This window comes from Rhinichthys klamathensis, unplaced genomic scaffold (genome assembly GCF_029890125.1).
Source record: "Rhinichthys klamathensis goyatoka isolate OS25496 unplaced genomic scaffold, OSU_Roscu_1.1 h1tg000781l_1, whole genome shotgun sequence".
NCBI lineage: Eukaryota > Metazoa > Chordata > Actinopteri > Cypriniformes > Leuciscidae > Rhinichthys > Rhinichthys klamathensis.
Genome location: NW_026607178.1, coordinates 479,206 through 501,407, shown reverse-complemented (window position 1 = coordinate 501,407; position 22,202 = coordinate 479,206). Strand labels below are relative to the sequence as shown.

Genomic DNA, 22,202 nt, shown 5'->3' with positions numbered 1-22,202 from the left:
GTTTCTTCATAATTTTCTCAGTTTTTTTTCTAATCAGTTATGTACATTAGGGTTTTATGTTACATTTAATGTTGTTAAATTAATGCTTATTACATTTTTTAAATTTCAACATGTTACCATGATGGTGTTTAATGTTTGTGTGAATGACACTGTGCAGCTTCTGTATAAAAGTATTAACTCTCTTGTGGATGAGCTGCTTATGATGAGCTTTGGTTGACCATTTGACTCTCATCACTGCTGTGATTGTTGGCTGTCAGTGTATTACAATGGAAAAAAACAGATATTAATACTTCAAAAGGTCAGTATATTAACATTATATCAGATAATGAAATACGGTTTATCGCTGTAAAATTATATACGGTTAAAAGTTGCAAAACCTAAAACGTTGCTACCGTATTTTTAACAGGAAAACTCTGGTAACCACAGCTGCCAGGGTTTTCCTGTAAACTTAACAGTTTTTTTTTTTTTACAGTGTACCCATCACGTGGGTTTAGACAAATCGTACAAATTCGTACGAGTGAGGTCGTATGAATTAGTACGAATTAGCCACCTTTTAATCACTCGTACGAACTTGTACGAATTGGTCGTGAGATAGCGTTGCAACTAGAGATTCACCGTTGTAAAATGCAAAAGACTTCAGACTGAGAGTTTGGAAAAAGAGACTGCAAGTGGCCCATGCGAAAAAAAGGATAAATATGTTTATTAGTTATTATTGGTATAATAACTTTGTTATTACAGTATTTAAATGGCTAGTATTTCTGATACTATCTGGGTTCCCTGGATTTGCAAAATGGTGCGCACGCTTTATAAATCGAGGAAACTAATTAGTAAATCGTTCACATGATGGAACGAATGAGTAAATAGTACGAACGATTTACTCATTTTTCTTGGATGTCATGTGCGGGGCTCCGTAATCAATAATTTTGTGCTGTTCACACTTGTTTTACAACCAGAAAAATGGTTATACCAATAATAACAAATAAACATACTTCTTTTGCAGCTGGGCTGAGACATCACACCTAGATTGGTCACATATAGTGTGAAAAGCACAAGCAGTGTGTGTGTGTGTGTGTGTGTGTGTGTGTGTGTGTGTGCTTATACCGGAAATATCAAGTGACTAAGGTTCTTTGAATCAGGCTTCCATTAGTGCTTGGTGACTTCCAAAGACATCTTGCTTGACAAATATGGCATACATTTCACAGCTTTGGATATTTTTTACTGCTCTGGTGTCTTCAAATGGTAAGTTATAGATAAAACTATTTCTTCAATCTCCATATCTATAGCTTTACCTGTGAGAGATGAAAAGTTTGATCAGTCACAGTTTGATGCTCTTCCACTGTTCAGGTCTGGACTGCTGGAACACAGGATGGACAGAGGTCACCATCAGCGCCTCTCTGAAATCTGAAGTCTTTCTCCCATGTCACTTTAATAGAAGCCTTGACACTAAAACAGACACTGTGAAATGGACCCACAATTCCAGTGGAGCTACTCTTCTAAGGATCATGAGTAATGGCAGTATCTACTTTGGTAGGACAGAAGGACGAGTGAGTGTTTTTCCCCTTCTGTTCAAAGAAGGAAACTTCACCATCCTCATCCATGATCTGGAGCCTTCAGATATCGGCCCGTACTTTTGTGAGGGGAGCGGTGAACGCTGGAGAGTGGAAATCCTAGAATCAGAGCCTCCAGTTGAGAGTAAGTTCAGTCCCTGCATGGGAAAGTCTTTCAAATTCATTTAGAGGAATCACAAAATGGTGTGAGGATAACAATTTATTCAAGATAAATATTATAATTATTATGAAATGGATCATTTTACATTTATATAACATAACATTTCTATTTGTGGCACAGAAACTGTGGAGTTGAACTCTTATCATAACTCCTGGGTTTTTTTTTTTGCTGGAGCTGGACTTGTCACTCTTCATTTTATTGTATTTAATCTCACTGGTGAGCATTATACTTTTCATTCATTATCCAAAGTAAAAATTCAATGAATTAGTATTTACTTAGAGAATTGATGAACTGACTCCAATTTATTTGTTTGTAAAACAATATTCAGGCCTAAATAACCGTTGTATGAAATGTATGAGATCATCCAAATCTTGCTCTATTAATGAAGAACACGATGAAGGTAAGTTCAGTAAAAATTATTTGAATGAGATTTTAAGATCTTGGTTTGTTTGTTTTTCTGAAGAACGGATTGATAGATTTATTAATGGCACTTATGCCAGTTGATACTGTATGTTTATACAAAATATGATAAAAGATTACCAAAGAAATTCGTATTTAATTTACATTAAATTACAGTTTCCAAGTACGTTTTCAATTGCTGCTAATGTGGTTTGAAAAAAGCTGATAATGCAATGTGAAATTCCTGTTGATAGCCTATATCAATGTTGTATATATAATGATGTCATACTCTTTTGTTTTTCAAGAACATGATTCTTCAAGTCAAAATCCAACAGAGTATTGATGGGCTATAATTAAATAGTGTGGTGCAGGTATGACATCACTTTGTAGGCCAAAATGCCGAAGCGAATTAGCATTTTAGCACTTCCGGTTCCATCTTCCCGAAGTCGATGTTTTTTTTAAATGGGGTTTTGGTTAAATGGTTGAAATAAGGTCTGTGGTGAACACAAGCTCAAGACACTTTCACGTTTTATTCTACGACATAAAATACATCAGTATTACCCCACTAGTGATTTTTTTTTAAGCTGGTACGTCACGTGTCTTGAAAAAGGCGGTAGCTAAAAAGTGGCTAAATGGGACTAGAGGCTGTCAAGGAGATTAAACGTCATCACGCCGAAAAGTTAAGCTCAGTCTGCATTTACAGCATCGTTATGGTTGTAATTGTGCTCTTACAAACTATCCTAACTCAAACGTTCAGGGAAATTTTTTTTAGATAAAAATGGAAAGAGTTGTCGGAAGCTTAGTGATGGTGACATTGAATTTGTGGGACCGTGGTGTAGTTCGTTTATAGCCTACCTTTAGCTTTTCACTTCTGGCGACTGCATTTAGGGTTCAAAATTCATAAAAGTTGTGTCCATCTGTGATAATTATCTTGATGGACAAAACGGGCAAGTATCATAAACTTTTGTTGATCACTGAGCTTGTTTTTAGCGATAATCCAAAAGCCTATGGGAAAATCCTATTTGGTTTTTGTCGAGAGAACCAGTGTGATGCTAACTGCCCGTTGGCCTAGAAAGTGACGTCATACCTGCACCACACTATTGAGCTGAATTATGCTAATTAAGCAAGCTAAAATGTATATATATTTTTTTATCAGCATTCAGAACTCCAGATCCAAAGGACTCTACCATAACAACAGTATATGGTAATATATAATGTCTGTTGGGAAAACTGTTTCTATCAGCAGAGAATAACCTATAAGATTGTTTCAGTCAATGAACCAGGCATAAAACTGCAAAGTCATGATGTCATGTTGAAATGCTGGCAACACTGGGAAATAAAAACATGATTCCCTATTATAGATTATCAATCATGTAAATTGATGTGCAAATGAACTTTTCTTTTGTGCAAGTGCAGTGCACAAATCATTTAAATGCAAACAAACAAGAACACTGTTCGGGTGTACGATATTTAGCCTGTATATTAAATGTGTCAACTTCTCTATATTTTAGTAATCTTTGTCAACAATTTCTGAAAAAGGTTGTTTATTCTTAGGTTATTTTAAACTCTAGTCGGGGGAAGCTGTGAAAAAAATGTGTAGGTGAGGTGTTAGGTTTAGTTTGGTTGCCTTTTTGTTCCAACATGTTTGTCTATTGTGTTTGCAGTTCAGTTTAGTATTGATTAATCTCTAGTTAGTTCCCTTAGTTACTAGTTACATTCACCTGTTGGTCTCCACTCATTATTCCTTATTGTATTCCTTAGTATTTAAACCCTTATTGTTTCCTCTGTTCATTGTGTGTCATCTGAGTTTTACGTTTTATGCTATTTCTTTTGAGTATTCTTGTTGGGGATCATTGGATTAAAGACTGTTTTTGTCATATTGTCTGTAGTGATACTGTAGTGAAGCATGACAGTAAGCTAAATTTACGTTTAATATACGCAGGGCTGGATTTTTTTTCTGACCTTTCAGGTGTATTTAAATATAAAATATTCTATAAACTATAATTACATTAAACATATTTCATGTTTCCTTCAAACATTTTTTTTTCTTGATCAAGATTTATGAATTTTGTGTTGCACAAACTCTTCATTCAACAGAATCTCTGCTTGTAATTACCTGTGTAATCTGCATATGTGGTGCATGCAGAATGTAACAGGTCAAACAATACTTTTAAAAACATTTGTCAGTTTTGTGAGTTTTGTTTTCGAAGGGAATATTCCCCACGAGCAACGTCAATGCTTTCATCTTTGCGCGAATCATTTCTCACCAGACTGCTTTATAAACGAGGATCAGTTTAAAGCTGTTTTTTTTTTCAAAACGCCCCACAGAACAGAGGGCCGGAGTGAGCAAAGCTCATTATCATTTAAAGGCATATGCACTGAAACGGCGTGCTGAAAACAGCTGTTCCCTATCGGTCAGTCACTGCAACGTAGGTCAGACTGACCAATAGGAATCTTGCTAGAGAGGCCAATCCACTTTGAGTGAAACTAAAACAAGCCAATGCACATTGGCATGCAATCATTTGCATCAGCTGCGCGTCCTCGTCAGCACGGGTTTTTAACAGCATCTGTTATGATTGGACACTAGCTTTTTGCTTCGGAGCCAAACGCTTCATGGTAATTCTACAGAGTGTGAAAACTTGGCAAGCCTTCGTTGGATCTCTCCTTATCTGGTGCGGGCGTTACAGCACGGCAGCGCGAGCAGTCTTTTTTTTTTTTTTTTGAGCAAATTCAAAAAAGCTGTTTTAACAGCTGGTAAGGTGCGCAGTTCAGCGCTCAAAGGCTGTTCTCACAGCCAGTAAGACCTGCCAGTGAGAGAGAGAGACAGCGCACAGACGGGTGCACATTCCCGTCTGTGTTCGCAGTGACTGTTCCCCTGCGTGCTTCAGCACCAGTGAGAGTAGTCCCTAAAAGAGCTTACACAGATAGAGAGCGTCTTTTTAAAGATGTCTTTCTATCTGTGTGTTTCTGGATGCGGTCGTTACCTGGGCTCACAGGATGGTCACAAGCGCTGCCTCGTGTGTCTGGGCATTAAACACGCTGAGGCAGCGTTTGTGGATGAGTCATGTACCCATTGTGGGAAGATGACCATCGCGGAGCTACGGTCGAGACTCTTGTTCCTGCAAAGGGGCTGAGTCCCCGTGCCTCTGCCTCGATCCAATCCTCCTCAGAGGGTTGCTTCGGGCGGTGGCTCGGGTGACCTGAGGATCACGGTGAGCGCGTCTCCTTCGGGGAACCAACCCCCTAGGAGCCCTCACCCCTCTCATGCTCCGCAGCCAGTTGAGCCTCCATTGGAGAGAGCTGGACCATCCTCGAGGTGTGTACCGGTTGTCTCCTTTGGGGCTCCCAGTGAAGACCAGATGTCGATCGCTGCATCGGAGGGTGGGTCAGACCTCTCTGCGGACGACGACTCGGCACTGCTGCCTCCTTCGGGGGTGCCAGCGGTGCCTGAGACGGACCCGGAGATGATGGCTATGCTTTCCCGGGCCGCCAACGGGGTCGGGCTCGTGTGGAATCCTCCACCGTGTCCCGAACCCTCGAGGTTGGACGATTGGTATCTCGGGGTGGCGCGCGCTGGTTCTCAGCAACCCACCCCAGTGCCTTTCTTCCCGGAAGTGCATGAGGAGCTTACGGGAATGTGGAAGGCACCTTTTACTGCCAGAAACCGTTCCGGTGGCTCCTCCTCCCTCACCACCCTTGATGGCGGGGCAGCTAAGGGATACACGCGCATCCCGCCAGTGGAACGGGCCGTTGCTATGCAGCTGTGCCCTAACTCCACTCGGCGCGGAGAACCGTGTCTTCCTTCCCGGGCCTGTAGGTACTCGTCGGACCTATTCGACGAGGCTTACAAGGCCTGTGGGGAAGCTGCCTCTGCCATCCACGCCATGGCGTTGCTGCAGGTCCATCAGGCCAAGGCACTGAAGGACCTGCACGAGGGTGGTCATGATCCACAAGTTCTCCAGGAACTTCGTGCCGCAACGGACCTCGCGCTTAATGCGACGAAGGTCACCGCGCGGTCAGTGGGTCGTGCGATGTCCACCTTGGTGGTCCAGGAGCGCCATCTCTGGCTGTGTCTGGCAGACATGAGGGAGGCTGAGAAGCTCCGGTTCCTCAACTCCCCCGTGTCCCAGACCGGCCTCTTCGGCGACGCGGTCGAGAACTTCGCCCAGCAGTTCTCGGCTGTACAAAAGCAGACTGAGCCCATCAAGCATATCCTGCCGCGGCGGTCAGCTGCTGCCTCCAACCCACCGCCTGCGGCTCCTCAGTCTGCTCGTCGCCGGGGGCGTCCTCCTGCGTCTGCCCCTGCTCCCGCGCTGCAGCAGCAGCCTCCACCTAAACGGCGCCGTGGAGCCAGTCGCAGGCAGGCCGCCCCGCCCGTCCAGGCCCCCGCCAAGAAGGGTGGCAAAGCCAGAGGTAAGCGGCCCCAGGACGGGCGACCCAGAGATGGAGGGGACTGCTCTCCAGGAGACGATGACCGCATCGCTCCCTCCCCCGGAAGAGGGCCGGGTGGAAAATCCTTTGTTTCGTTTTGTTTATGTTCCGCCGCTGGCCTTAAAACCAGCGGTACCCAAATTTTCAATAAAAGAGCAGTTTCTACCATCTCTGGGTCCGAAGAGGACCTGGAGAGCAGTGGGGGGACAGAATCCTCACCACTCTCATCCGCCTCCTCTGTCGCCAGTGAGCAGCAGTGTGCAGTTCGAGAACGCCACCGAGCCGCCTCCTGCACCTCCTGCCTTGTGGAACCAGGTAAGTGCTGCACAGCACACACAGACCCCGCTACGGGCCGCCTCCCAGAGAGAGCCTCCCGAGCCGCGTCCCTGTGTTCCACCTCGCTGCCCCACTCCGGGTACGCCTACCGTCCCTTTGGTCCCGCTTGCACGGTCTCTGAGAGCCTGGTTAGCGCTCCCCAGTCCGTCTCGCTGGCTCATTCGGGCCATCAGGCTCGGCTATGCGATTCAGTTCGCCCGGCGTCCCCCCAAGTTTCGGGCCATCCACTCCACTACAGTGAGAGCAGCCGATGTCCATGTCTTGCGTGCGGAGATCGCAGTCCTACTGGCGAAGGACGCGATAGAGCCGGTCCCTCCAGCCGATATGAGGTCAGGGCATTACAGTCCCTACTTCATTGTACCCAAGAAAGGTGGTGGGTTACGACCAATCTTGGATCTGCGAGTTTTGAATCGGAGCCTCCACAAGCTACCGTTCAAAATGCTCACGCAGAGACGCATTTTCGGATGCATCCGTCCCCAAGATTGGTTTGCAGCGATCGACCTGAAGGACGCGTACTTTCATGTCTCGATTCTTCCTCGACACAGGCCGTTTCTGCGCTTTGCGTTCGAGGGTCGAGCATATCAGTACAAGGTCCTGCCCTTCGGGCTGTCCCTGTCTCCCCGTGTCTTCACGAAAGTCACGGAGGGGGCCCTTGTTCCCATGAGAGAACAGGGCGTTCGCCTCCTCAACTATCTTGACGACTGGCTTATACTAGCACACTCTCGAGATCAGTTATGCGAACACAGGGACCTCGTGCTCACGCACCTCAGCCAGTTGGGCCTTCAGGTCAACTGGGAAAAGAGCAAACTCGCTCCTGTGCAGAGGATCTCTTTTCTCGGTATGGAGTTGGATTCGGTCGCACAGACAGCGCGCCTCACAGAGCAGCGCGCTCAGTCGGTGCTGAACTGCTTGAACACGTTCAAAGGCAGGACGGCGGTCCCACTGAAATATTTTCAGAGGCTCCTGGGGCATATGGCAGCGGCAGCAGCGGTAACTCCGCTCGGCTTGCTTCATATGAGACCGCTTCAGCACTGGCTTCACGGCCGAGTCCCGAGATGGGCGTGGCATCACGGCACTCACCGGGTGGCAATCACACCGGCCTGCCGCCAGACCTTCAGCCCGTGGTCAGACCTCTCGTTCCTTCGGGCAGGAGTCCCCTTGGAACAGGTCTTCAGGCATGCTGTGGTATTCACAGATGCCTCCGCCACCGGCTGGGGCGCCACGTACAATGGGCATGCAGTGTCAGGGGTGTGGACGGCTCCCCAACTGCATTGGCACATCAATTGCCTCGAGTTGCTAGCAGTACATCTCGCTCTGAGCCGCTTGAAAAGGCCGCTACAGGGCAGGGACGTACTGGTCCGTACGGACAACACAGCGACCATTGCGTACATCAACCGACAAGGTGGTCTACGCTCCCGTCGCATGTCGCAACTCGCCCGCCATCTCCTCCTCTGGAGTCAGAAGCATCTGAGGTCGCTTCGAGCCATGTATGTCCCCGGTGTGCTCAACCGTGTGGCCGACGAGCTATCACGAGCTGTGCTTCCGGGAGAATGGCGACTCCACCCCCAGGTGGTTCAGCTGATCTGGAGAGAGTTCGGAGAGGCTCAGGTAGACCTGTTTGCCTCTTCAGAGACCTCCCGCTGCCAGCTGTTTTACTCCCTGACCGAGGGAACACTCGGCACGGACGCACTGGCACACAGCTGGCCCCGGGGCCTCCGCAAATATGCGTTTCCCCCAGTGAGCCTACTTGCACAGACACTGTGCAAAGTCAGGGAGGACGAGGAGCAGGTCCTTCTGGTGGCTCCCTATTGGCCCACCCGGACTTGGTTCCCAGAACTCATGCTCCTTGGGACAGTCCCTCCCTGGCCCATTCCTCTGAGGAAGGATCTTCTGACTCAGAGACGGGGCACCCTATGGCACCCGCGTCCAGACCTCTGGAAACTCCATGTCTGGTCCCTGGACGGGACGCGGAGGTTCTAGGTGACTTACCCCTGAGGTACTTAACACCATCACTTCAGCACGGGCGCCGTCCACGAGACGTGTTTACGCCCTGAAGTGGAACCTGTTCGTCGAGTGGTGTTCTTCTCGCCGAGAAGACCCCCGAAGATGTTCGATAGGGTCTGTGCTTTCCTTCTTGTAGCGAGGGTTGGAGCGAAGGCTGTCTCCCTCCACCCTCAAAGTACATGCTGCCGCTATTTCAGCTTATCACGACCACATAGATGGCAAAAGAGTGGGGAAGCACGACCTGGTCGTCAGGTTTCTTAGGGGGACGAGACGATTAAATCCTCCTCGACCCCCCTCCATACCCTCTTGGGATCTTTCCCTGGTGCTTCGAGCACTTCAGGATGTTCCCTTTGAGCCTCTGCAGTCAGTAGACTTAAAGCTTCTTTCCATGAAGACTTTGCTACTGGTTGCACTGGCCTCTGTCAAGAGGGTAGGAGACCTGCACGCATTTTCGGTCGACGAATCGTGCCTAGAGTTCGGGCCGGGTGACAACCATGTGGTACTAAGACCCCGGCCTGGCTATGTGCCCAAGGTTCCTACCATTCCCTTCAAAGACCAGGTAGTGAACCTGCAAGCGCTGCCTTTGGAGGAGGCAGACCCAGCCCTGGCTTTGCTCTGTCCCGTTCGCGCTCTGCGTATGTACGTGGACAGAACTCAAAGCATCAGGACCTCAGACCAGCTCTTTGTCTGTTACGGAGGCCAGCAGAGGGGAAAGGCTGTCTCCAAGCAGAGGATGGCCCACTGGATAGTGGATGCCATCGCCTTGGCTTACCAAGCTCAAGGCGTGCCCTGCCCGCTCAGGTTGCATGCACACTCCACGAGAGGCGTTGCATCCTCCTGGGCGCTGGCACGTGGCTCCTCGCTAACAGATATCTGTAGAGCTGCGGGCTGGGCGACACCTAACACGTTCGCTAGATATTATAGCCTACGTGTAGAGCCGGTCTCCTCCCGTGTTCTCACCCTAAACGGGTAGAAGCACCGAGAGCCCCGGCTCTGTCGGCTTGCTGCACCCTACTGTGCACCCTTATTGCTCCAGAGTGAAAAACCTGTTGAGTCCTCCAAAAACCCCTCGGCCCGGACATGGCGGAGCGTCCAGGTGCCAGGCCTTTATCCGCTGAATCCTTGAGAACCGGATCTGGGCTGGGTTCCATATGTGTGACTCTACGGGGATCCCATATGTGTATATTTTCCACGGCTGCTCCTAACGGAAGCCCGTGTCTTTCCCTTGGGCTAAGTCACCCACTATCTCATATGTAGTACAGCCTTCGGGCTAGTCCGTATGTATTCCCCACATAACTCCTTGAAGTAAGTGGCTTCCGCAGCGTCCTCCTTCCTAACTGAAGGGCACGCTTTCCCAGTGTTATCCAATAATCTCACTGTATGGGTTATTACGGAACCACAGTGACAGATACACTCTGTGTGTAGCCTCCTCCTATCCTCCTTCTAGGCAAGAAGGTGTAGAGGCTTGCATGGGGCGCTGGATGGGGTGCAGCAGCTGTGGCGCTTTGGTAGGGATTCCTATTGGTCAGTCTGACCTACGTTGTAGTGACTGACCGATAGGGAACGTCTCGGTTACATATGGTAACCCTCGTTCCCTGAGGGAGGGAACGGAGACGTAGGTCCCGTCGCCACATCTGCTGCCGCCCGCTGGGGCGGCCAGCTTTTTCAGGTTTGGCTCCTCAGCAAAAAACTAGTGTGCAATCATAACAGCTGCTGTTAAATACCCGCGCTGACGAGGACGCGCAGCTGATGCAAATGATTGCATGCCAATGTGCATTGGCTTGTTTTAGTTTCACTCGAAGTGGATTGGCCTCTCTAGCGAGATTCCTATTGGTCAGTCTTACCTACGTCTCCGTTCCCTCCCTCAGGGAACGAGGGTTACCATATGTAACCGAGACGTTTTTGACCAGGTAGAATTAGTGTTTTCTTACAATACTAATGAGAATTTTTAATTAAAGTATATTACAAACTTTTCATTTAGGCCTAAAGAATCAAATTAACGGCATTATATGACCCCTTTAAAGAGTAGTTAATGAGTTGATCTCCGACCTGGTCCGTGTATCATCCGATCATTTGATTTCCAATTAGAAATGAAATAAGCAGAAATGAGAAAACGGCACCTTTATTCTTTTTTTTTTCAAAAAAACCGAGATTTCGGCTTGATTTTTCGTTTTTTAGTTCACAGGCAAAAAACGAATACATTACTTCAAAAATCGTTTTCCACATGTGGGCGGTCATGAGACGCCCCCTTCCACTGATTGGTCAAGTAAATCTGAGCATGTGACGTCATCAGTCGTCTGTTCAACAAAATAATAGTCCTCAATGGTAATCTACCGATTAAGGATGTAATTTGTCTTTTTGAAAACCCAAACAAATCCTTAGAATCTACTGGTAACTATCTTATCCTTGTGGTAAACTTTTACATTCACAAACAAAGGTTTCTTAAGAAAATTCCTACTTTTAAAGATTTCTTATGTGAAGTAAAATATTTAATCAAATCACTAAGAATAATTGTTAATAGAAAATGTACTTCTTTTTTGAAGAAATATAGAGATAGTTTATGTACCATGATTAATATCTGTTTGCTGTTTCTTTTTCCCCCCTTTTTTTCTTCTTTGTTTAGCTCTTTCCATTTTTGTGCTATGATTGTGCACGAATGAGTTTACTTGTTTAATATATACATTGTTGGAAATGTTTTAAATTTCTAAAAGATGTATGTTTTCACTATTGTAATTTAAAAAATAACATAAAAAAAATAATAGTCCTCTACTACCGCTTCTTAAACTGTACAGGGCAGGTCCTAGATTGGGCTTTCTTCTGTGCAACTTAACGCGTTTCACAGAAATATTTACATCAGAAATTTTAAATATTAGTCTGCCACCAGCCTGTTTTATTTAGCTGTGCGGAGTTAAATCTGTGTGGTGCTGCGCTAGACAGCGCAGAGCGGGTGAGGCACAGACCAGTGTTCAGTCAGCAGTCACAACTTTTCTTTTAGACAGTATAAGCTCCGTTTTGGACATGGGATGGTCATTGCAAATAGTGTAATTATGCCAATCGGCTGAGGGTGGGTACCGATGATGGTGAAATAAAATTTGACTGAAACTGTAATCTTAGCCGCGACCCGCGAGAATGAGACAGATGATTGACAGGATAAAGGCGGGGGCCATTAAAGGGGCAAGATAACTTCTGTTAACATAAAAATAAAAATGTGTTTAATATAAGTGACTTTGTCTTTGTTTTATTGTTTTCAATAAAATAATAGTAAACGGTTGACCACAAACTGAGTCTTCATTTTAAAGGGCAATTTCCAAATATCTTTTATTTATTTGTTATAATATGGGTATTTTGGGTCACCCGTCTTATTAATAGTATATTTGGTAATAAAAAGTTGTGTTTTCATTAAAAATATAACTATCATAACAACTTATAAAGATCAAAATCTACAGAAGATATTAATATTTTGATGTTAGACTATGTAGACATAGATGTTTGACATTTTGAACAATTTAAATTGAGTTGGGCCAACTCAATTTTGGACAAATTTAATTCTAAATATTAATTATTGAGTTTGCCCAACTTAATTTTGGAAAACTTAAATTGAGTTGGGCCAACTCAATTTTGGAAAATTTTAATTCTAAATATTAATTATTGAGTTGGGCCAACTTAATTTTGAACAATTTAAATTGAGTTGGGCTAACTCAATTTTGGTTTTTTTTTTATTCTAAATATTAATTATTGAGTTGGGCCAACTTAATTTGGGAAAATTTTAATTGAGTTGGGCCAACTCAATTTTGGAAAACTTTAATTCTAAATATTAATTATTGAGTTTGGCTAACTTAATTTTGGAAAATTTAAATTGAGTTGGGCCAACTCAATTTTGGAAAATGTTCATTCTAAATGTTAATTATTGAGTTGGGTCAACTTAATTTAAATTGAGTTGGGTCAACTAAATTTAAATTGAGTTGGGCCAACTTAATTTTAGAAAATTTAAATTCTAAATATTAATTATTGAGTTGAGCCAACTTAATTTTGAACAATTTAAACTGAGTTGGGCTAACTCAATTTTGGAAATTTTTAATTCTAAATATTAATTATTGAGTTGGGCCAACTTAATTTTTAACAATTTAAATTGAGTTGGGCCAACTCAATTTTGGTAAGTTTTAATTCTAAATATTAATTATTGAGTTGGGTCAACTCAATTTAGGACATTGTCAATTCTAAATATTAATTATTGAGTTGGGCCAACTTAATTTTGGAAACTTTTAATTGAGTTGGGCCAACTCAATTTTGGAAAATTTTAATTCTAAATTTTAATTATTGAGTTGGGCCAACTTAATTTTTAAACAATCTAAATTGAGTTGGGCCAACTCAATTTTGGTAATTGTTTTATTCTAAATATTAATTATTAAGTTGGGCCAACTTAATTTAATTTACTGTAACATGTAGCCAACATTAAGTAGGCCTATAGGGTTATGCCAGTGAGGACATTTTCCCACTGATTAACTTATCAAAGTCAAAGTCAAAGTATCTTTATTTGTCTCCCCAAGGAGAAATTAGTTTTGGATAGAGAGATGTTTAACTTATGACAACACCAGTGTTATTTGTTAATGTCTTCTGTAGATTTTGATCTTTATAAGTTGTTATGATAGGCCTATATTTTTAATGAAAACACAATAAAAAAACCAACAACTTTTTATTACCAAATATACTATTAGTAAGACGGCCGTGCTCTTCAACTGACATGATTTTAATTAATCCCAAACCCTGCTAATTTTGTAAGTACGTTCACTGATTCTAGCTTCTCTCTTTTCTGTCTCAATCTTTTCATGTGAACTGAGTAGGCTACACATGCTTACATTTATAAATATAAACTTTATTTCTAACCAATTTTCAAAATTATTTAGGCCTATACGTACATGTGTCACACACACACACCTTTTGATGTAAATAAAAGACAAGAGTGGTAAATGTTATGAACATATTATCATGTTACAGTTCAGCCTATTATTATGTTTATTTCCACTTCCCTTTTATCCAAAGAGATGGAACTATTTGCACTGTATTTATCAATGGGAAATACATCATGCTAAAATAATCTGTCATATGTAGGCCTACTGTGGCTCACATTACTGGGGTCGCTTGCAAGTCGCAGCAGCACGCGTTATGTGACAGCAACATATTTCTGCTTCAAATATTGTGCATAGTTAACAGTGAGTGGTGGTTTAAGACATTGTTTTATTAAAGTGCATTTGTCAGTGCCACACTCGTGACTCTTATTCTGCCTGACAGAAAGAAAAGCTCATACTGAAGGCGATGCCTATTTAATCTATTTAAAATCTATTTAAAAAATAATAATTTGAATGATTTATTTAAATCTGTTTAAATGAATGATACAATTAATCACTCATAAAGACTTAACTTGTTTCATTACTGGATGAATCAGCGTTTTTGAATCTCTTGCTGAACTATTTCAATGTCAAATACATTTTTTAACCGTCACTTGGACATTCTGGTCGTTAACGTATACTTTATATCTGAAATAAAAACTTTTATCCCTGTACTTCTGTGATCTTTTCAATTATTGTAAGACAGAAATAATTTTATGTGGTTGAAAAATGAAAATACTGTTTGTTTGATGAAGTGCTTTCATAAATGATAACTGTTGCGCTGCTCTCTCTGGACCAGCAGCGGCAGCGCCAACGCAGATTTGAATGTTCAGCTGTGATCGTAAAGGTTAAGACATAGCCGAATAGTTGACATTTTAGGAATAAGATTACCAAATTTTCTATCACATCTATTAAAGTAATGGTTTATGTTAATATTTCGGGCAAAATCTCGTTGCAATCATCCCACTTTACCTGAATAGTTCTGAGGACGCGTAGCCTACTGGTAGCCTACTGCTACTGACTGACAGAGAAGCATGTCGACATTCATTATCTGCATTACTTCATTAGGTACAAAAATAAGGAATTTTGATTAGGATATCGCTAAAAAGAAAACATGCTGAGGTAAAAACAGGCTGAGGTTTCACATGGATATTGCTTGACTATTCTTTCTGTCCAGTAGGTGACGCTAAAGCTTTTAGCTTCAAGCTTTAAAAGGAAATCATGTAAATTAGGATAGGCATATCTAAACAGTCACTACATGAGGTAGAAAATTAAGTTTAAATAATTAAAGAAAATGTTCTATTTTGCATTTTCTAAGAATTTATTCAGCAACATCTGACATAATGTTACCTTCTTTCTTCTCTCTTCTCATTCCATTTCCTGTCTCATCTCTCTCTCTCTCTCTCTCTCTCTCTCTCTCTCTCTCTCTCTCTCTCTCTCTCTCTCTCTCTCTCTCTCTCTCTCTCTTATTTGTTGTTGGTTCATTAAAGAACGTAGGCCTATGACATTCTGGTCGTTAACGTAGACTTTATATCCGAAATAAAAACTTCATACTCTTTGTTAATATTAAACAAATTATTTACACACTGAGTCGAAATGTCAGTTTAAAAAAGTGCCTATATTAAGTATATATCAGGATATCTTTTATGAAGGTAAATCAGTAGCTAAACTCGAGAGCACGTAGATGTGAATTTGAGAACTTGTACAATAAATATTCGTACGTGTACGCAAACATTTACACTCACAGCTCCGATGTGAAAACCTGTAAAATAAAAATCTGAACTTGAACGCTGAGATTTGCACTAGCAGACTATAGTCACAAACCTGTATTCTGAATCTGAAGCTGCGGACAAGCAGTCACAAATGTGTAAAATGCCATTCACAGAAATACAATGACAGTCACAAACATGTAAAATATATTTGCACTTCTTCTAACATTCAAATTCGCAGTACAACCTCAAATTGGCACTTGCAACTTCTCAAATCTGTCACTGCAAGTTCAAATTTTGCGCCTTGACTTTTGCTACTCTTTTCGCGATATATGAGGTGCAAAACTGATTTGTGCACTTGTAACTCAGTGGCGGTGAGAGCGGAAGGGGGGCGGGAGCGGGGGGGTGTTCGAAGGAGCCGTTTTATTGGTTGGCGCCTAGCCAATGAAATGGGACTTCTATTGTACGCGATGATGTCACGAAGCCCGCCTCCTCGTGGATGTTCTGAACCACTAACATGGCTTAATGCATTAGACTGATTTAAAAGACATAAATGATATTATCAAACTTAGTAAACACAATAATGCATACTACAGAAAAGCAGATTAGCACAGAATATGAACGCAACACGTTAACTTAAGACAGTGGTATTAAAAGACCAAACACAGGAAACACCATAAAAACTTGTTTAATTGTACGTTAAGCATTTCCTCTCATAGAAAACCAAGAAAACGCTCAATGATGCTTAATGGACCAACAGTTATATATATATATATATATATATATATATATATATATATATAAAAAATTGTTTTACATTATTAATAAAACAAAGGCAGCTGGTTTATTTGCACTGAACACAAATTTGCTTTCTTTCGTCATGTTCTGTGCTCATCTGCTTTTCTGTAGTATGCATTATTAGTATGGTGTTAATATCACTAAGTTTGATTATATCATTTATGTCTTTTAAATCAGTCTAATGCATTAAGCCATGTTAGCGTTTCAGAACATCCACGAGGAGGCGGGTTTCGTGACTGCAATAGAAGTCCCATTTCATTGGCTAGGCGCCAACCAATAAAACGGCTCCTTCGAACACCCCCGCTCCCGCCCCCCTTCCGCTCTCACCGCCACTGAGTTACAAGTGCACAAATCAGTTTTGCACCTCATATATCGCGAAAAAAGTAGCAAAAGTCAAAGCGCGAAATTTGAACTTGCAGTGACAGATTTGAGAAGTTGCAAGTGCCAATTTGAGGTTGTACTGCGAATTTGAATGTTAGAAGAAGTGCAAATATATTTTACATGTTTGTGACTGTCATTGTATTTCTGTGAATGGCATTATACACATTTGTGACTGCTTGTCTGCAGCTTCAAATTCAGAATACAGGTTTGTGACTATAGTCTGCGAGTGCAAATCTCAACATTCAACTTCAGATTTTTATTTTACAGGTTTTCACATTGGAGCTGTGAGTGTAAATGTTCACATACAAGTACGAATATTTATTGTACAAGTTCTCAAATTCACATCTACGTGCTCTCGAGTTTAGCTACTGATTTACCTTCATATCTTTGGTTTGAAAAGTTAGTTGGCTTACCTAAAAATAAGTTATATATATATATTTTTTTTTAATAATTTAGTAATGTATAATTAAATAGTCACTATTCGATCAGTATCTAATAAGCAGTAGGCTATCTAATGAATATCTTTAAAATGGTAGCCTACACTAAAGTCAAGTCACCTTTATTTATATAGCGCTTTATAAAATACAGATAGTTTCAAAGCATCTTTACAGTGATAACAGGAAAATGATTCAGTGATGCAGAGTTCATTTCAACTGTACAACAGCTCTTAAAGAAAATAGTGTATTGTTCAGCTGAAGTCGGCTCAGTGTTGATTCAGTTCTGTTGTAAAGATTATCAATTATTAAATGAGTTCATTTCATTTCAATAAGTACTACTTTACCTAATGTAATGGATATACCGGTAGCTAAAAAGTAAGTAGGCCTAGTTGCATGAAAACCTACATTTTAGGGATTAAATGTTAAAACAGCTTGCTATAAAACTTGATTTATGAACTTGCAATATAGTGAAGCATACTATAAAGAAAGGGAACAAGGAAAAAAAACTAAAATTATGATTTAGACCTCCAGTGTTATTTTTAAGGTCATTTAGAGGAAACACTTTCACATACTCATGTCGTGGTTGTTGCAAGCGGATCTTAAAATAAACTAGCTTGCAATAGGCAATACATGCAAACACCTGCTCTTGTGGCTGGCGCACAATCTTCATTTAAGTAAAATAACTGTTTACTTTGTTCATTTTGATGTGACAAGCAAACGTTATTGTTTAAAATCAAGGAATTATTTTTGTGTTTATAAGGATGGTCTAAATGAAATAATTTGCAATACCTTTATGCAAATTCAGGCTGAGATTGTAGCAGTTATCCAACAAGATGTAATTTCAGTCGGTAAGTATAAACTAGCCTATGACATCAGTGATGTCAGTGATTAAAGGATTTGTGAATGAGTTGAACAAGAATCATCTCTGTTATACCATACTCATTAGTTTTGCAACAGGGCATCCATCTAACTAAGAAGTTGATCTTACTTTGACTTTGCTACAGGATGTGGTAGTAGAAATGGAAACCAGGCAAGTAGCCTGGCGTTTGCAGCCTCAAAACACAATAATGCAAAAAGAAAATCTATATACCCTCAGCCTTTAATGTCATCAAATCTGTTACAAAACACATTTTTCACTGTTTGGTCTTAGTTACACCACTAATCTGACAGTAAAAAAACAGAAAACAGCCTAAATGTCAAGTAACTTGGGCTGTGAATTTGCAGCTCTAAACCGCCACATGAAAAGAGGCTGTGTGTGTGAACTTACAGGAAATAACATGTGAAGGACATCAGCCTACACTTTCTCTATCATCTCTATCTCTGACTTGGTCTTGCAAACTTTGACATCTTGAATGACATGCATCATGTACATTAAACATCTTTGGATATTTTTTGGTGCTTTGTCTTCACATGGTAGGTTCAAAATACCAGTATTTATTATCGAATATGATGTAGCATAGGCTAATATTACGTATTAATATTATCAATAATGGTACAAAAGAATAATATATAGAACAATTTTTGATAGGAATCAGCTCTTAAGAGATGAAAATGTGTGACTGTGTGATATACTGAATCAGTTATATTTCGCTGCCCCTCCATTTTAGCTCTGGACCGCTGGAACACAGGATGGACAGAGGTCACCATCAGCGCCTCTCTGAAATCTGAAGTCTTTCTCCCATGTCACTTTAATATAAGCCTTGACAATAAAACAGACACTGTGAAATGGACCCACAATTCCAATGGAGCTACTCTTCTAAGGATCATGAGTAATGGCAGTATCTACTTTGGTAGGGCAGAAGGGCGAGTGAGTGTTTTTCCCCTTCTGTTCAAAGAAGGAAACTTCTCTGTCCTCATCCATGACCTGAAGCCTTCAGATATCGGCCCGTACTTTTGTGAGCGGAGCGGTGAACGCTGGAGAGTGGAAATCCTAGAATCAGAGCCTTCAGTTGAGAGTAAGTTCAGTCCTTTGAAATATGTAATAATGGAGCTTATTGTGACTGGGGGACGTTGTCACAAGTATCTCAATGTAGAACAGTTATCACATGTGTTTTTACTCTGTAAAAAACAAACAAACATTATAGTAAAAGAAAAAAAAGCATGTTGCCAGAAATTCACTGAAACATATGGTGGAAACAATATTTCATTACAGGATGGCCTATTGGTGCCTGTATATTTATAACTTAAAACAGTGTCTTTCATTAAGTGTTATAATGTTAATTTACCAATCCACTTGAAATACATCTTTTTTTTACACTAAAATTAACTGATGACTACCATAAGAGCCACGTCCATGATGAATCAGAGTTCAATGCAAGTGGGTTGTTCATAAAACATGGCCAACACAAAACACATGCAGGGCAAACCACTTGATGCTAAAATAATGCAATACATATTAACTAAATAACGGAAAACCACAATGTACATCACTGATAACAAAACTAAGAAGGACAAAAATATTTACATAAAATATATCACTGTAAAAAATTATATAGTCAGTAAGTCAATGGCAATGCAGCTCATGTTTTTACATTACTTTAACTTATCGAAATAATTTAAGCAATTATATGAGATTCAGCTCGATATTTAAAGTCAGTTTAATATAATTTTGATTACTTTTGATTTCTTCTTGACTTGATCCCTTCTGTAATGATTTGTATTTTTCTTGTATTCTGTAAAGAATCTTAAGATGCTTACTTCAAATGTGCTACATGTGTCATGCAGTCACCTCTGTCCTTTTACAGTTTTTCACCATAATTCTGGTCATTTAGTTTTAATTAACAAAAAACATATTTTTATGTAAATTGATATTAGGTTTTTACTTTGTCCTTTTTACAGTCTTTGTTGGGGGTTTTTGGTCACACTTTATTAGGGCCCGAGCACCGATGGTGAGAGGACCCTATTGGAATTGCTCTGTTTATATATCTTTAATTTACTACTAGCATTGTTATGTACTTATTGTGTTCATCCTATTGAGGTGGGGTACGGATAATGTTAGGGACAGGTTTGGTGGTATGGGTCGGTTTATGTGTGGGTTAAGGGGTAAAGGAAGGATCAACAGTGTAATTATGTAATTACAGAAATTATTTACAGCTGTAATTACATGCAGCTATTTAAAAGACATGTATATACACAATAAGCGCATTTTATCAAAATATTAATTTAAATGTTTATTATTTTATTTTTTTTAGTGTTTGCATTTTTACAAGTAATTAATTACCGGCCACAACAATGCTTTGATTTTTTTAATCCCTTATATTTTGTGTTTCATGAACTTCATACTGTTTGCATTTTGCTGAAATCCTCTAATAGGCTGTAATTGTCCATGTAGGAAGACCTGATGAGTTAAATCCCTGGTTCTACTTTGCTGCTGGAGCTGGATTGTTTATTCTCCTTTTTATTGGATTAAGTCTGTTTTCAAAATATTGTGGTGAGCAATGGTTCCTTATAATTCTTGTATTTACACAAACTAATGTTACAATATCAGCTCTGTTTAAAAGTATTCTCTTCTTTTGGACAGCAAAGCCCACAAATAGATCATCCAAATCTAATCCTGGTAATGGAGTTCAGAGTGAAGGTGAGCAGAGACGTTCAGTAAATGACATTCTGTGGAGTTTATTGGCATTTTTGAAAACCAATTGACTCTTAGGTAATAACCCCCCCGAGGAAACACAGAATACAGAAAGAAGTGAGCAGAGAAACAAAAACAACAGAGGTAAGAAACATCACTTAAATGCTCTACTTACAAGCCAGTGGTTCTGCAACACACAAGGTATACACTTAAAAATCCATGAATGGCATTGCATTATGAGATAAGGTCTAGCATAATTTGTTTCCCACTTGGCTTGATGTTCGTTTATCTAGACTGGGGTTTTAACACTGCCTGGGGTGGGGACAGAAATATAATACAATCCAATACTAATAAACATGTTTGTCTTGATCCTATTTCTGAAGGTCTGAGACGGGGTTTCACAACTGTTTATGGTGTGTGTTTCTCTTCTTTTCACCGTTCACTAGTGACAAACTTGTGCAAACTGTAAGATTACATTAGCTTTCTTTTTTTTTAAGTTTGTTTCAAATGATTTATTTTTTCATTATGATTTTAGGTAAAATGATATAAATGTATTTTTTCATTGATATCAACAATTTTTTCATGTCAAGAAAATGATGTACCTGCTCCAAATCGAAGTCCTGCTGTGCAGCAGGGGCAACATCCTCAGAGAGGTGACTTGTCGATTTATTTATTATTACTTGATAAATCTAAGATACAGTTATACAAATCTAATAAAAAAACAACAACAACAAAAAACAGCTTTTAGAGCCGTTCCTGATCCAACTGCAAGTCATCCTTCAGATGCAAAACCATACTATGGTAAGACAATGTTTGTGTTTGGAAAAACAGATTAGCTATATATGTGCTAAGAATGGAAATAACCCAAATATCTGTTTGAAATATTTCAGTCAACCAGGAAGAGCTCTCCATTCCAGGCAATGCTGGTAAAAAACGGAAAAAACAAAAACGTAATTGTTCATTGTTCGGTTTAAAATGTCACTTGAATGAAACAAGGTGTATTATATGGCACTTTTTTAAACTAAACTATCTTAATTGTCATTTTCTTGATTTTCTTTGGCAGATTTTCAGTTTAAAAATCCAATATATACGGACACTGCTGTGATTAGAAGTCAGATGACATAATCCAGTTCCACAGAATCCTCGTTTCAGTCTGTTTAATTGTTCATTTCAATCAATGCAAACAGTTCAATATCTCAATAAATGCTGATGTTTAACATTGATTAATGGAAATCGTTTATTTTATTAAAACAATGTTGTGACATGATGAAAAACTAATGCTTCTAATATATTATCCTGCTACCTCCCTTGTTTTGCATAATACAGACAGCAGTTGGTGCATTTTAGTATCAGTTGTTCAGAAAACATATAGGTGAGGATTGTTTGTCATAAAAAGTGATCTTCACATTTCTATGAGTTGCAATATGTTCCATCCTGTTAGACTAATAGATACACTGTTGGATATCTTAACTGAGCTCATTCGTTTTCTGAACATAATCAGTCATAAAAATATCTCTCTTTT

The 22,202-nt window shown here is 40.7% G+C and overlaps 1 protein-coding gene across 1 annotated transcript; it reads left to right on the top strand.

Annotated features, from left to right (window-relative positions):
- Positions 1-1,148: 1,148 nt before the first annotated feature.
- On the top strand, positions 1,149-21,903 carry LOC130077811 (uncharacterized). The gene is made up of 10 exons (XM_056243148.1): positions 1,149-1,239; positions 1,345-1,692; positions 20,441-20,539; positions 20,630-20,686; positions 20,759-20,824; positions 21,064-21,093; positions 21,271-21,333; positions 21,422-21,481; positions 21,571-21,630; positions 21,744-21,903. The coding sequence occupies exons 1-10, from the start codon at positions 1,185-1,187 to the stop codon at positions 21,803-21,805; spliced, it is 900 nt and encodes a 299-aa protein (XP_056099123.1). The 5' UTR covers positions 1,149-1,184; the 3' UTR covers positions 21,806-21,903.
- Positions 21,904-22,202: the final 299 nt, after the last annotated feature.

Excerpts from the sequence above, each read along its gene's own strand:
- LOC130077811 (XM_056243148.1), top strand. The coding sequence starts at position 1,185 with ATGGCATACATTTCACAGCTTTGGATATTTTTTACTGCTCTGGTGTCT. Across the intron at positions 1,240-1,344 it reads TGCTCTGGTGTCTTCAAATG|GTCTGGACTGCTGGAACACA; the intron begins GTAAGTTATAGA and ends TCCACTGTTCAG. Across the intron at positions 20,825-21,063 it reads GAGAAACAAAAACAACAGAG|GTCTGAGACGGGGTTTCACA; the intron begins GTAAGAAACATC and ends CTATTTCTGAAG.